This window comes from Argentina silus (genome assembly GCF_951799395.1).
Source record: "Argentina silus genome assembly, chromosome: 1".
NCBI classification, from domain to species: Eukaryota; Metazoa; Chordata; class Actinopteri; order Argentiniformes; family Argentinidae; genus Argentina; species Argentina silus.
Genome location: NC_139655.1, coordinates 25,078,355 through 25,092,523, shown reverse-complemented (window position 1 = coordinate 25,092,523; position 14,169 = coordinate 25,078,355). Strand labels below are relative to the sequence as shown.

The 14,169-nt window shown below is 46.4% G+C and overlaps 2 protein-coding genes across 3 annotated transcripts; both read left to right on the top strand.

Annotated features, from left to right (window-relative positions):
- The first annotated feature begins 1,724 nt into the window (after nucleotides 1-1,724).
- On the top strand, nucleotides 1,725-3,550 carry rpl22l1 (ribosomal protein L22-like 1). 2 transcript variants are annotated; one of them, XM_083669522.1, is made up of 4 exons: nucleotides 1,725-1,748; nucleotides 2,400-2,513; nucleotides 2,761-2,949; nucleotides 3,212-3,550. In XM_083669522.1, exons 2-4 carry the CDS (start codon nucleotides 2,488-2,490, stop codon nucleotides 3,354-3,356), a joined length of 360 nt encoding a protein of 119 aa, XP_083525648.1. In that variant the 5' UTR covers nucleotides 1,725-1,748; nucleotides 2,400-2,487; the 3' UTR covers nucleotides 3,357-3,550. The 2 variants fall into 2 exon arrangements, with proteins under 2 accessions (XP_083525648.1, XP_083525647.1); XM_083669521.1 differs by having other exon boundaries at nucleotides 1,731-1,748; nucleotides 2,828-2,949.
- A 5,548-nt stretch (nucleotides 3,551-9,098) lies between these two features.
- Nucleotides 9,099-13,934, top strand: slc7a14b (solute carrier family 7 member 14b; the record flags this gene model as incomplete). The annotated part of the gene is made up of 7 exons (XM_083679955.1): nucleotides 9,099-9,399; nucleotides 9,584-9,820; nucleotides 9,999-10,216; nucleotides 10,692-10,838; nucleotides 11,576-11,784; nucleotides 11,975-12,774; nucleotides 13,495-13,934. 7 exons carry the CDS (start codon nucleotides 9,099-9,101, stop codon nucleotides 13,932-13,934), a joined length of 2,352 nt encoding a protein of 783 aa, XP_083536081.1.
- Between the last annotated feature and the right edge of the window lie 235 nt (nucleotides 13,935-14,169).

The window sequence follows — 14,169 nt, the reverse complement described above, 5'->3', positions numbered from 1 at the left end:
CATCAATGTTTCAATTTGATATGGGAATTGGTGTATTGATTTCTCATTTTTTGAGGCCCAGCATAAAATGGCTATGGCTGAATTAAGTCTTTCCTCATCCTCTCCTTGCCTGCTTCTTAAAATGTATTGGAGTAGAATGTCCAATGGGTGGACCCACAGACCTCCAATGAAAATTGAGAAGGAGGTGAGTATAGAGGATGTGATGAATCAAGGAAAGATTTTTGAGATTTGGCCTCTGTCCCAATTCTGCACCATTTCCTAAGATTTTTGGGGAAGGGGTAGAGAATAGGGATATTTCTATAGAGGTGTATTCTATAGACTAGCCTGTATCTCCACCCTTACCTGAAGAGTACACTTGTCTGCTACCCCACAGATTTAATAGCATAGGATTAGGGTAAGCTTATGCTTTTAAATCCATGTAGGGGAGTGGACAAGTGTACTCTTCAGGGAGTAGAGTGGGGAATTGGGATGCAGGACTGACACAATTCTGCTTTGTACCAGGACTGTGGTGGGGGAACTGCCTGTGTCAGAGCCAGAGTGGGCCCTCTTAGAAAGGCCTCCCACTACAGAGGCATGTGACAGTGGGTGCCACACCCTCTCTGAACGCCCAACACATCAGTGTGAAGAGTAGTTGAAACTGAACACACACACACAATGGTGCACCCTCAGTTCATCTGTATGCTTGCATTCTTTTGAACTGACTGAGAAACGACATAATGGCGTGATGAGCTCTGTGTGTGCTGGCACCACTCCCTCTCTGCCCATCCCTGTGAGTGAGTCATCAACGCATTGCTAGAATAGGACATGTCTGACAAAATGAAACAATAAATCAGAATAAAATACAACAGTGGCCCTTTGGTTTTTCATCATATGTGTAATCTGAGCATGTGTTTATGTATGACAGGTAATTCTTGTTACTCGGTAATGATATTATGAACAATACAGACTCATTATGACAGTAAAACCATGTTCTCTTGGTGTAGCTGTTAATGATTGACTACTCTCACGAGGGTGTGTTTGGCACTGGTCTGCTCTTTGGACTCGCATGTTTTGTGAGATAACAGATAACAAGGACATATTGGGCCGGTTTCACAGACAGGGCTTAGATTAAGCTAGGAGTAGGCCTTAATGGGCCGGTTTCACAGACAAGGCTTAAGCCTAGTCTTAGACTCCTCAGTGGCAATTTGCCATTGAAAGTGTATATTAGTCCAGGACTAGGTTTAAGCCTTGTCTGTGAAACCGGCCCAATGTGTACTAGTTAAACTAGCTTCAATTTAGTCCTAGAGTAGCTCTAAACCTCCCTCTTGCAATCGGCTTTGTTTAATCCAGAACAGGCTAAATCTACGACTATTTTAAGATAAGTCTGTGCAATTTGCTTTGAGTTCAGACAGTTCAAACAGGCATTTTAGTCTGGGACTAGGCTTAAGCCTTGTCTGTGATACCTGCCCTTTGTGTTAGATTTGTTAAATGAAGCTCATCAGTCACTACCACACAGCTGGTGCTTTCATATTCTGAGTTAATAAAATGAAGGGTTACCATATCAGTGCGTGACTGCGTACTACTACTGCAGCAGAAAACCAAAAATAGAACAGTTTTACTGCTCTAAAGTTTCAACTTGGAACGAACCTGCAAACATTGGAACACAGCAGGATGACCATATTAGGCAACGTATTGCGTCATGACGTGTACGACTTACGCGCGCGACCGTCTGTACTTCCTTTCCACTCTACTCGCTCAACATGGCACCGGTATGTGAATAGAGTCCCGTTCGACAGTCATTTTTTTTCGATTTATGTTCATTATGCACATACATTTTTCATAGAAATTGTTACATAACTTGTCATGGCGCCAGAGTATACCCTTTCCTATTTAATTTCCCTTACATCAATGTCAGAATAAAGCAACAACACAAGTTCTCATGCCTTTCATTCAACAGCCAGCTATGTAGCTAAGCTAGCTAACATTTAGGTCACACGTGTCTACTTGCTAACATTGAGCAGCTAGCTAGCCAGTAGAGTCGATTAGACTCCCAGTTCAAAATGATGGGCAATGCTTGAAAGTTGTACACCCCACTGGACATGGCGAGTATTAAGTACGAGTTATCGCCTAGAATGCCATGTACATTGAAATAAGAGCTAGCTCTCATGCAAGAGTATTCATCAAATGCACAGTGAACAGGTTGTAGGCTGAACAATGAAATCCTTACTTATCATGCAGTATGCAAGTATATTATACCCAATTTCAAGCAGAACAATAATTTTTCCATTGCCATACTTGAGTTACATTTCATGGTTTTGTGCCCATGTTAAAGTAGGTTTAAACATTGGGTGTAGATTGGGGGACTGTAATACCTTTACTCTGTCCTATCTATGATCTGACCACAAAATGTTGTTCTGCAGCTGAAACAGAAGAAGCAGACGTTTGTCAAGAGGACCAAGAAGGGGGCTTCATGGAAGTTCACCCTGGACCTGACCCACCCCGTGGAGGATGGCATTCTGGACTCTGCCAACTTTGTAAGTCACTGGTCACTGCCTTGGCTTAACCAATACATCTCCTATCACTATAGACTGGCTGGCAATATTACACTTAATTTAGAATGGTTACATGGATAAGACAATTTATTAACTTCTCTAGCATACTTATTTATTAATTAATTCTAATGTTAAGTGACTAAGCCTGAATAATCTGCTCCTCCATGATTAAGCTTATTTGATCATGTGTCGTTTGTGAATTTTGTTTCTAACCCTGTGTGCGGACTAGGGCTCCCTTCCCTAGCTCAACTCCTAGGGTTCTCTTCCCTAGTGTGTCACTGTGCTCTATCCAACAGGAGATCTTCCTCAAAGAGAGGGTAAAGGTCAATGGCAAGACGGGTAACCTGGGAAATGTAGTTCAGATCGCACGTCTGAAAAACAAGATCAATGTGACATCTGAGAAACAGTTCTCCAAGAGGTGAGTTCTAGCTCTGTGTATTAGTAGTTAACCCAGTGGATACACAATCAGTTTACCCTCCCCAAATTCCAACACAATCAGTTTACCCTCCCCAAATCCCAACTAAACAGGAAGAGTTTCGGTCGCTAGGCACTCTTTACAACCATAGCTGTCAGTCTGAAACGTACAAACTCAAAGCAACATGATTGTGGCATTGGAAAGGAGCCTCTCCTCTTACTCCTGACAACGATGGCACTCATCCTCCTCTCCCATTGGCCAACAGATACCTGAAGTACCTGACCAAGAAGTACCTGAAGAAGAACAACCTCCGTGATTGGCTGAGGGTGGTGGCGTCGGACAAGGAGACGTATGAGCTGCGATACTTCCAGATCAGCCAGGAGGATGAGGAGTCTGAGACAGACGAGTAAAACAGACAACCTGTGCCCACCAAGCCGGACTGGCATGGAACGGCCGCTCTCTCTGACACTATGAAAGTGTCAGTTAATGGACTAACTGTGTGTGCCATGAGTGTCTGACAGGATAATGAATGAGATCACCAAAACATTCCTGTGTTCTGCTTCTTTGGTATTTTTTGTCTATTTCAATAAAAGTATTGAATCAATGATTTATTGTTTATTTGTGTTTATCATGAAGGGTGCTTTAATCTAAAACAGTTAATAACTTATTTGCTTAATTGGCCTTGTTTCATGGAATTCTGTAGTTGGAGGCTGACATTAGGTCAAGTGAGCTTGACCCAGATTTGAGTTGATTGTTTTATGATCCAAGTTTGATTCTGGATTGTAAGTAATGAAGGAACTCTAATGATGCTGATTACAGATGTAATTCTAATAAAATCCACAAGGTAGCACTAGAGATGTATTTAGACTAAGCCAGCCCTGCTGTGTTTTGTGTCTGCTTGGGTCCAGACTGCTCACTTCTGTGAAGTTAAAGGAAAGATCAGTCTTGTCAAAGAGCATGCAGCCAAAACAGGTTGGAACCACTGATTATATATACCCGGTCATTGGTAACTGGACAAATAATATGCATTTGAGGCAGAATTTGGGCTGGAATCTCCTCTTTTTTTCAAGTACACCGAATCTGGGCAGCCTGCATATTATCAATTAAGGTGTGGATTTTGATCGATCTCTGGACACTCATTGTAATCACACACTGTCTCATTGATAGGACACTGTAAGATATTGGCCACTACAAGTCCCAGACACAGCCAGAGATGTACAGTACACTGCAGCAATATCCTGCATTCAGGAGGTCCAATCTAAAAAGTCTTAACTTGGTTCCTTGTGTCCTCTCTTCTCACCTAATCAAAATGCATTGGAGGGGAAGGTCAGAGGGGAGGAACCTCAGACCTTCCCCTCCAATATGTTTTGAGAAGGGGGTGAGTATAGAGGATTCCGGGAAGCAAGGAAAGGCTTTTGAGATTTTACCACATTGGCCATGTCCGAATGCTCATAATGCAACCTATTTAGCGGGTGTTTTCAGTATGCAAGATAAGAACGTTTTGCAGTATGCAAAATGTACCAAAATTAAGTATTTATAAAATGCCAGGATGTCATACTAGATTTGCCTGTACATGTAGTATGTATTCACTACACATTATTCAAGAAGAAAAAGATTTTTGTCTCACAATTATGGAGCAGGTAAAGACCTCTTCATCCCCACTACCCCCCTGTACAAGTTTCTCTCCTGATCTAGCATTGTGACTGCCAATAGCCCCTGGTCCTAGCATAGATTACTTTTTCTTATGATGACTGATGGATAGATGATTCACTCACTTAGACAAATGTATTTGTTGTAAGTCGCTTTGGATAAAGGTATCTGTGAAATGCCATAAATGTAAATGTGTTGAGCCAAAGATAACAGTTTCTCAGTGTGAATGAGGTGTGGTGTAGCATGTTGAAAGGTGTTGCTTACATTTGACTAACCAGTAGGGTCTAAATAGTATGTAGTATGGTTAGTATGTAGTAGATACCTTTAGTAAACAGTAGACAGTATGAGCTTTCAAACACGTGTCTGTTTCTTATATGATACATAAGAATTAGCATTTAAGAGGCTGGTGTGTCTCACCCACGTTTCAGTAGCTGTGGTCCTTATGAAGTTAGTACGGTTTGGTTTGAAGACACACCTGGTTCTTCTTAGCTACTATCATTCTGTTGTGCTGCCAAGGCATGGTCTGGGCAGAACAGAACAGTGTGAGGTTCTCTCCTCTTTAAGGGCAGCTCTCGGGCTGGCAGGAGTTGGTATTTCTATCTAGATCTTTTCCAGTTCTTTTCTGTCTTGAGATGTCTTCAAATACCAGCAGTTTTCAGTTTTACTTCCCCAGGTACTGGGTATAGGATGTTTTCCTGGGTTTTCTCTCACTCTTTCATCTGTGTATGTATGTGAGTGTGTGTGTGTGTGTGTGTGTGTGTGTGTGTGTGTGTGTGTGTGTGTGTGTGTGTGTGTGTATGTGTGTGTGTGTGTCTCTGTGTGTGTGTGTGTGTGTGTGTGTGTGTGTGTGTGTGTGTGTGTGTGTGTGTGCGTGTGTCTGTGAGTCTGTATGTCTGTGTCTGTGTGTGTGTCTCTGTGTGTGTCTGTGTATGTGTGTGTGTGTGTGTGTGTGTGTGTGCGTGTGTGTGTATCTCTGTCTCTGGATCTGCTCCTGCTCCTGCTCTCTCATCTGCTGTGGATAAAACGCATCGCCTCAGGAATGCCCACACTCCATCTCACCCTGAAAAAAACCCACACAAACTGCCCAGTATGTGTGTGTCTGTCTGTCTGTCTGTCTGCCTGTCTGTCTGTCTGCCTGTCTGCCTGTCTGCCTGTCTGTCTGTCTGCGCATAAGGCCTAGAATCCATGCATTCTATGACCTGTGCTTTCGGTCACTTTGTCGTCTCTCATCAGTGTGTGTGTGTGTGGAGGGAATGGTTGTGTGTGTGTGTGTGTGTGTGTGTGTATATATATATACAGTGCCCTCTGTAAGTATTGCAATAGGAAAGTTTGGAGAAAAAAGAATCTGCCCAAGATTTACAGCATACCACATCATCTGTGAAACATGGGGGGTGTTATGGTTTGAGCAAGTATAGCTGCCACTAGAACTGGCTATATTGTCTTAATTAATGATGTTACTGCTGATAGCAGCAGCAGAATGTATTCTGAAGTGTACAGAAACATCTTGTCTGCTCGAGTACAAGCAAATGCCTCCAAATTCATTGGATGGTGCTTCATCATATAGTCATACATGACAATGAGCCAAAACATATTGCCATGTCTGTCCCATTACTTTTGGTGCCCTGCAATAGGGGAACTATGTATAAAAAGTGTTGGAATTTCTGAATGGTGAAACCAACATGTACAAAAATACTCTTAAATAAAAGCTGTAAATCTATACTTTACCCTCATCGTAATTATTTGATCCAAACCTTTGGACTATAGAACCAAAAGAAGAAAAAATGCTTCACTGCCCCATTACTTACACAACACTTTATACACACACACACACACACACACACGTGTGTAATTTCACACACACACACGTGTGTAATTTCACACACACACACACACGTGTGTAATTTCACATTATCCCCGTGGCTCATTCGTCAGACTGCAGGTTGGTAACCTGAGTCATTCTATCACATTACCACCAGATTACTGCAACCATAATACTACACCTCAGACTAACCATCAAGGCCCAGTCTGTCCCAACGTACCAACCCTGCCATGCTCCAGCCCAGCCCAGAGGAGGAAGGGGAGGGAGCCAAGAGAGGGAGGTGGTGGCGGTGGGGGGGGGGGGGGGGGGGGGGGGGGGGTTAGGGGGGGGGGATGCGGCAATACTAGTATTTAAGAGATTTATCGCAGCATAGCCGTGGTAAAACCCTGATATACCACACCCTCTCTCATTGCCTAATTTTCTTGTCATCCTTCTCAATTTTTGTTATGCAATAATCCCCTCGAGACCGTGATTTACCGTCAACATTGTCACTCCCCCTACCCATGACAATATTGACAATAAATCACACCTCTCAGGCATTATTGCTTAATGAATCCAATGCCATATGAAAACATCTGTTTGAGAGTTCATCAGGCCAACTCTACTCAGGCCCTGAGTTGGTTGTAGATCTCTCTTCTCTCTATACCCCGACACACACACACACACACGAGACACACATCTGAAAGGGTTGGACGGGTCTAAGCAAAATGGTGATTATTCCACCCAATCTATCAGGGGGCCCCTATCATCTTGCTGATACCTATCCAAGTGACAAGGATGATGGTGGTAAGGGAGAGTTTGTTTCTGTCAATAGAGAGGGGGAATGACGTGCTCAACTCATTAAAAACAACTAATTTAGGGTACAGGGTCCAAGGACATATAAAGAAAAATAAAGCCGCACTCACTAGAATAACTTTTAGTTATTGTCATGCATTCATTTACTCAAATAAATTAGAATGCAGGTTTTTCTTTTCGTTATGGACTATAATGTTAGAGAGGTTTAACCATTGACTGTCAGTTTGCTCTGTCTGCACTCTGCAGCGTCTGAGCCTCGTGGGGTCAGTGTGGACACACACCTGCTCCGTTCCCAGGCCCCTACTGCTGGTGTCGTTGTGCGTGGGGTGGGGAGGTGAGTGTGAGAGAGCTAGCCTCCCTCAGCCTGACGACCCTTGTCACATACACATGATAACGGCTGGAAAGGCTGCAGAGGAGCAGCTGCTGGACAGACATGCACAGACACACACACACACATACACACACACACACACACACACACACACACACACATACACACATACACACACACATACACACACACACACACACACACATACACACATACACACACAGTGCTCGGCCCTCCTGGATGAATTATACATTTTGGTCCTGATCACATGGACTGACTGGCCTCTGAATAATTAACGACGGTTCCCATCACCCCCTTCTCTCGCAGCTCCCTGTACCCCCCCCCCCCTCTCTCTTCCTCCTCCTGTCGTCGGTACGGCCTCTGGACGCCCCTCCTGTCTCCCCCGGTGGAAATGGAACCAGCTAAAAACTCTGGACTCTGCTGATTCCTGGAGGAAAGTGGGTGAGTGAGTGGTTCTTCTCTGCACTGTGTTGGTGGTGTATTTACTTTCTCGTGTCTGTCACATTGTTCTAGATTGTTGTTGTGAGAGAGTGTGTGTTCACCTGGCTGCTGTGGCGTACCTGTTGACTGAAGGTCTTTGTATACCAGTGGAGGCTGGCGGAGGTAGAAATCGGAGGACAGGCTCATTGTAATGCATGGAATGGAATGAGAAATGGTATCAATATTGGTATGATACCAATTCTCATGTGTTTGATACCATTTCTCATTTCTATTCAATGCATTACAATGAGCTTGAGACCAGACTAGTAGAGGTAGTTCACTAAAGTCCCAGCAGTAGTAGCCCGAGCTTTCCATTGTGAAAGCAGATCCATGTATGAATGTTTTAGTGGGAGGGGAGTCTCGCTCTAGTGAGTGAGGAGAAAAGATGACGTGTCTGTGTGTCCTAGGCCACCTGTCAACACCTGTGGTCAGGTCACTCACTCAACCACGCTGAGATGTCCACATGAAGCCGGCTGGTTCGTACAGTAGCGCACAGCGTTCGCTATTGTGTGGTGTCTGTACTTTGTCTTTGTTACAGGAGGATTAGAAAACCCATCTGTTAAAATAACATAGGTGGTTGGTTCCCTGAATGTATCAGTAAGGTCCAACATATTTCCCAGTATGCTTTGCTTTACCACCAGTGGCGACATTGGACATAAAAATGTAGGTCTGACAAAAGTGAAAATCCCCAAAGTGCAACCGACTCAAAGAAACTGTCTGTTTTTTTGTCTACAGAAGCACAGAGTAGCCCTTTACCCCTGGACAGAATATTCTGAAGGTGCCATGGATACCCTCTAAAAGAGAGAGAGAGGGAGGGAGGGAGGGAGAGAGAGAGAGAGAGAGAGAGAGAGAGAGAGAGAGAGAGAGAAAGAAAAAGGAAAAAGGAAAAAGGAGAAAGACAAGGAGGTGTAACAAGACCCACAGAGCAGTCTCACAATGAAAGGGAAAGAGTTATAGAAAGAGAATAAGAGAAGGAGGAGGGGAAACACACACACACACACACACACACACACACACACACATACAGTCCCTTAGTTGCCCACCTATACTGTAACAATGGCAGGGTGGCTGGGGCGTGTGTCATGGGGCGATGCGTGGTACAGCCTCTACTCCCGGCTCCTCCGTACCAAGCCTGTAGGGGTCATGGGTCAGGGGTCAGGGGACATCACAGAGGTCACCGAGGGCTCAGGAGTGGGACTGGCCAAGGTCCTTACAACCATGGACCTGGTATCGCTAGGGTTGGGGAGCTGCGTTGGCACAGGGATGTACGTGGTTGCCGGGCTGGTCGCCAAGGCGACGGCCGGGCCAGGGGTCATTCTGTCTTTCATCATCGCGGCAGTGGCTTCCATACTGTCAGGTGAGACACAAACATACACACACACATACTTACACACACACACACACACACACACACACACACACACACGCACACGCACACACACACACACACACGCACACACGCACACACACACACAGATACACACACGTGTGTGTGTGTGTGTGTGTGTATCCACCCCATGGACATGTTTTCCCCCCTGTAGGAGTGTGTTATGCCGAGTTTGGCGTGCGTGTTCCAAAGACCACGGGCTCAGCCTACACCTACAGCTACGTGACTGTGGGGGAGTGTGTGGCCTTCTTCATTGGCTGGAACCTGATCCTGGAGTACCTGATTGGTACGGCCGCGGGGGCGTCGGCTCTCAGCAGCATGTTTGACTCACTGGCCAATCACACCATCAGCAACTACATGATAACGCACCTGGGCAGACTCCGAGGCCTGGGTGAGTCACAATGACAACAGAGGGAATGGTTGCGTGTGTGTAGAACAATTTGCTCAATGTGTGTGTTTTTAATGGTTGTGTATGTGTGTAACAACTCTCTCATACAGTAGTTAAAGGGGAGAATTACAGAGTGTTTAACAGTGTGTGTGTGTTACCCATGTGTGTTTCTCTCTCACAGGTAAAGGGGAGGAATCGTACCCAGACGTGCTGGCCCTGGTGATATCCCTGGTCGTCACGGTGATCGTATCCCTGGGGGTCCGTAACTCGGTGGGTCTCAACAACGTTCTGAACATTGTCAACCTGGTGGTCTGGGTGTTCATCGTCATCGCCGGAATGTTCTTCGTTTCCGTCGGCAACTGGGAGGGGGGCATGTTCTTGCCTTACGGATGGTCAGGGGTAAGATATCCCGTCCATCCGTCCGTCTGTCTGTCCGTCCTTTCCCCTAATACCCAGGATAGAGCATAAAGCTCTGTTCACAAGCACAAGCATCCCTCTTTCATCAATTACATAACATCAATTGATAGGTGGAAGTACGTTTTACATAACATTGACCTGTTCCAGCCATGTTAGGTCAGAGACCCAAAGGGAAATGTGTTTCTTCTTGACACCACAGCAACTCTATCCCTGAATGCTAAGTGAGACTCTGATGTCACCTCATTGAAGTTGAGATTTCAAATGTTTAAGGTTAGGATTAAAGTTAGGGTTATGGTAAGGGTTAGGCAAGGGTTAGGTAAGGGCTTGGGTTAGGGTAGGGTCTTCCCAAGGATCCTACTTAGCATCTACCATTCATCAGGTTAGCTCTCACTTCCTGGGACTGGTGCCTGATACTGTAACCATGACAGTACCTGTGTAACCATGGTGACCTGTGCAGGTGATGCAGGGTGCAGCCACCTGTTTCTACGCCTTCATCGGGTTTGACATCATCGCCACGACGGGAGAGGAGGCCAAGAATCCCAACACCTCAATCCCCTACGCTATCACTGCCTCACTGATAGCGAGCCTCACCGCATATGTCTCTGTGAGTAGGCTACACACACACACACACACACACACACACACACACACACACACACACACACACACACACACACACACACACACACACACAATCTATACCCTTATCACTGCTTTACTGCATACGTGACTTGTTGATTGTTGCTGACTGTTGTTGTTGAGCAAGGAGCAAGATCCTAAAACATTTCACTATGTAAATTACGGCTGTATGCAATATACAGTACCAGTCAAAAGTTTGGACACAAACTTGCCAAGACTGTGCAAAGCTGTCATCAAAGCAAAAGGTGGCTACTTTGAAGAATCTAAAATATAAAACATATTCTGGTTTGTTAAACACTTTTTTGTTTACCACATAATTCCATATGTGTTCCTTCATAGTTTTGATGTCTTCAATATTAATCTACAATGTACAAAATAATCAAAATAAAGAAAAACCATTGAATGAGAAGGTGTGTCCAAACCTTTGACTGGTACTGTATGTGACACATTTTGATTTGATTTGATTTGGTGTCTGTGAGTACACACACACACACACACACACACACACACACACACACACACACACACACACACACACACACACACACACACACACACACACACACTTATATTTGTATGGCCGTAGTCTCAATCCCTCTCCCTTCTCTTCCCTCTATCCCTCCATTTCACTCTTTCTCTCCCCCTCCCTCCATCCCTCTCTCCCTCCCCCCCTCCCTCCCCCCCTCTCTCTCTCTTCTGTAGGTGAGTGTGATCTTGACCCTGATGGTTCCCTATGACCTGATCGACGGCTCAGCCCCTCTCATGGAGATGTTTGCGGTGCATGGGTTCATATGGGGGAAATACATTGTAGCTGTGGGCTCTATAGCAGGACTGACAGTCTCTCTACTGGGCTCTCTGTTCCCTATGCCCAGGGTCATCTACGCCATGTCCAGTGACGGACTGCTCTTTAGGTGACACATACTCTGAAGAAGCATACACACACAAGCACACACACACACACACACACACACACACACACACACACACACACACATACATGCACGCATGCACACGCACACACACACCTAGCATGTATGCATATGTGTTTGTTATCATTGTGTGTGTGTGTGTGTGTGTGTGTGTGTGTGTGTGTGTGTCTAGGTTCCTTGCCCACGTGTCCCCGTACACACACACTCCTGCATTGGCATGTGCAGTGTCAGGATGTCTGGCTGCCATCATGTCTCTCCTGGTCAGCCTGAGGGACCTGATAGAAATGATGTCCATTGGCACGCTGCTGGCCTACACACTTGTCAGTGTGTGTGTGCTCCTGCTCCGCTACCAGCCCGACCCGCTCACCGACACACACCACTTCACCGGGGAGGATGAGGATGGGCTGAAGAGGAAGGACGGCGTCCTGGCAGAATGCGACGACGGAGCCACGCCCACTAACGACGACGAGATGCTGATTGGACAATCGGGTTCAGACGGCTCCAACTACCAATCTGGTGGATCGGACGGGGCCAAAGGCTCGAGCGACTTCCACAGCGGCCCCTCCTCCCTGCTGAAGAGGATTCTGGGTAGCCATTACTACCCCCTGCGTGTGCGGCTGGGAATCCCCGACGCCTCGGCCCGGCCCACCCCTATCACTGGCCGATTGGTCACCCGCTGCACCCTCCTTCTCTTCCTCCTCTCCTTCCTCCTCTGGGCGACCGTCATCTTCGGCGTGGAGAAGGGGGTGGGAGCGGGTGCGGTCGTATCTGGGATCGTGGCGACGCTAATGGCCGGCGTCATGGCGTCGCTGCTGGTGGTGATCCTGCGTCAGCCGGAGAGCGGGCGGGTCTTGCCCTACATGGCGCCCTGCGTGCCGTTCGTCCCTGTGGCGGCCATTTTGGTCAACTCCTACCTCATGCTCAAGCTATCGCCTCTCACATGGGCCAGGTTCGCCGTGTGGTGCTCACTGGGTACGTAACTGCAGATCAGCGATGGTCTCTTGATGGCAGTTCTACACAGGACAACACTGGAGTAGTTGTTAGAGAGATAGAACAAGAACATGAGCGATTCCATTTAGACATTTTCATTTGTTCTGACATGAGCTGTTTTTGATCATACATATTTATTCAAGAGCAATTCAATACAAAGACAATAGTGGCGTAAAACTAATTTCAGTGCAAACAAACATTAAAAGCGTAACTTATCTCATCTTAAACAGGAAGGGGTAAAACACTGCACCATTGAAATATACATGTAGAGTAGTCCAAAAGGAGTGCACTGTATTGGCATTAGGGTGGGTTAAAGGAGTGTACCACTGGAAAGAAAATAGAGGGTGGTCCAGAAGCAGTACAGTCGATGGGGAATAGGGTGTACTTGGAGATGGATCCAGACATTTGTCTCTGTTCCACCTGCAGTGCTGGGTTGGCAGGAGGGGGGAAGGCAAGGAGAATGTTTTCCTTATGTGGAGATGAGTCATAGCCAATACCTCACCACCTCTCCCCTCCACCCACTCCCTTTTTTAATCTCCCTCCATCTTCTCTCCAAAAATACCTTCTCTCTCATCAACCCTTTCTCTCTATCCTCCCTCATACCCCCCCCCCCCACCCCAAACAAACACACACACTCCTTCTCTCTCACCCATATCTCCTTCCCTCTCTCTCCCCCCCCCCCCCATCTCCTCTCCCCCCCAGGTGTGCTGATCTACGGTTGCTATGGGATACGGCACAGCTCCCTGGAGCTCAGCGCCATGGAGGAACAGGCGCACGCCAGCACCTACCAGCGCTATGATGACCAACTAGATGACAGCTTCGGGCCCACCCCCGGTGACAATCTTTACCCCCACGAGAACCAGGAAGAGGGCTGCTACCAGGGCTGGTCTGCCCCCGAGGAAAAGGGTTACCAGTACCAGAACCAACAGCAAAACCAGTATCAGGAAGGAGACCAGTATCAAAATCAGTACCAAGATGGAAACGAGTATCAAAACCAGTACCAAGATGGATACCAGTATCAAAACAAGAACGAGGAGGGTTACGGTTACCAGTCCGGACCGGGTGGCCAGCATTCCTCAAGAGGAAGCCGGGCCAGGGGACAAGCCAATCACGGCTTTGATCCACAGGAAGAGGAGGGCTAGTCTTTTGAGTGGCAGCTCGAGCTAAAGAGGTCCATCTCCTGTGTCAATGGGAGAGGAGAGGAGAGGAGGGAGAGAAAAAAGCTTGCAATCCATTGATGCTCACAACACACCTTTTCTGTAGAAAGGGAGGGATGAATGAATAGATGAATGAATGAATGAACTTTATTACCCCATCCGTTGAGTTCAGGAGTCACACGTATAGCGACAGAAAAAACACAGTTCAGACATTTAAAGC

What these genes read in the sequence shown, in the direction of transcription:
- rpl22l1 (XM_083669521.1), top strand. An exon ending in TTCTGGACTCTGCCAACTTT is followed by an intron (nt 2,514 to 2,827) that starts GTAAGTCACTGG and finishes TCTATCCAACAG; the next exon opens with GAGATCTTCCTCAAAGAGAG. An exon ending in GAGAAACAGTTCTCCAAGAG is followed by an intron (nt 2,950 to 3,211) that starts GTGAGTTCTAGC and finishes ATTGGCCAACAG; the next exon opens with ATACCTGAAGTACCTGACCA.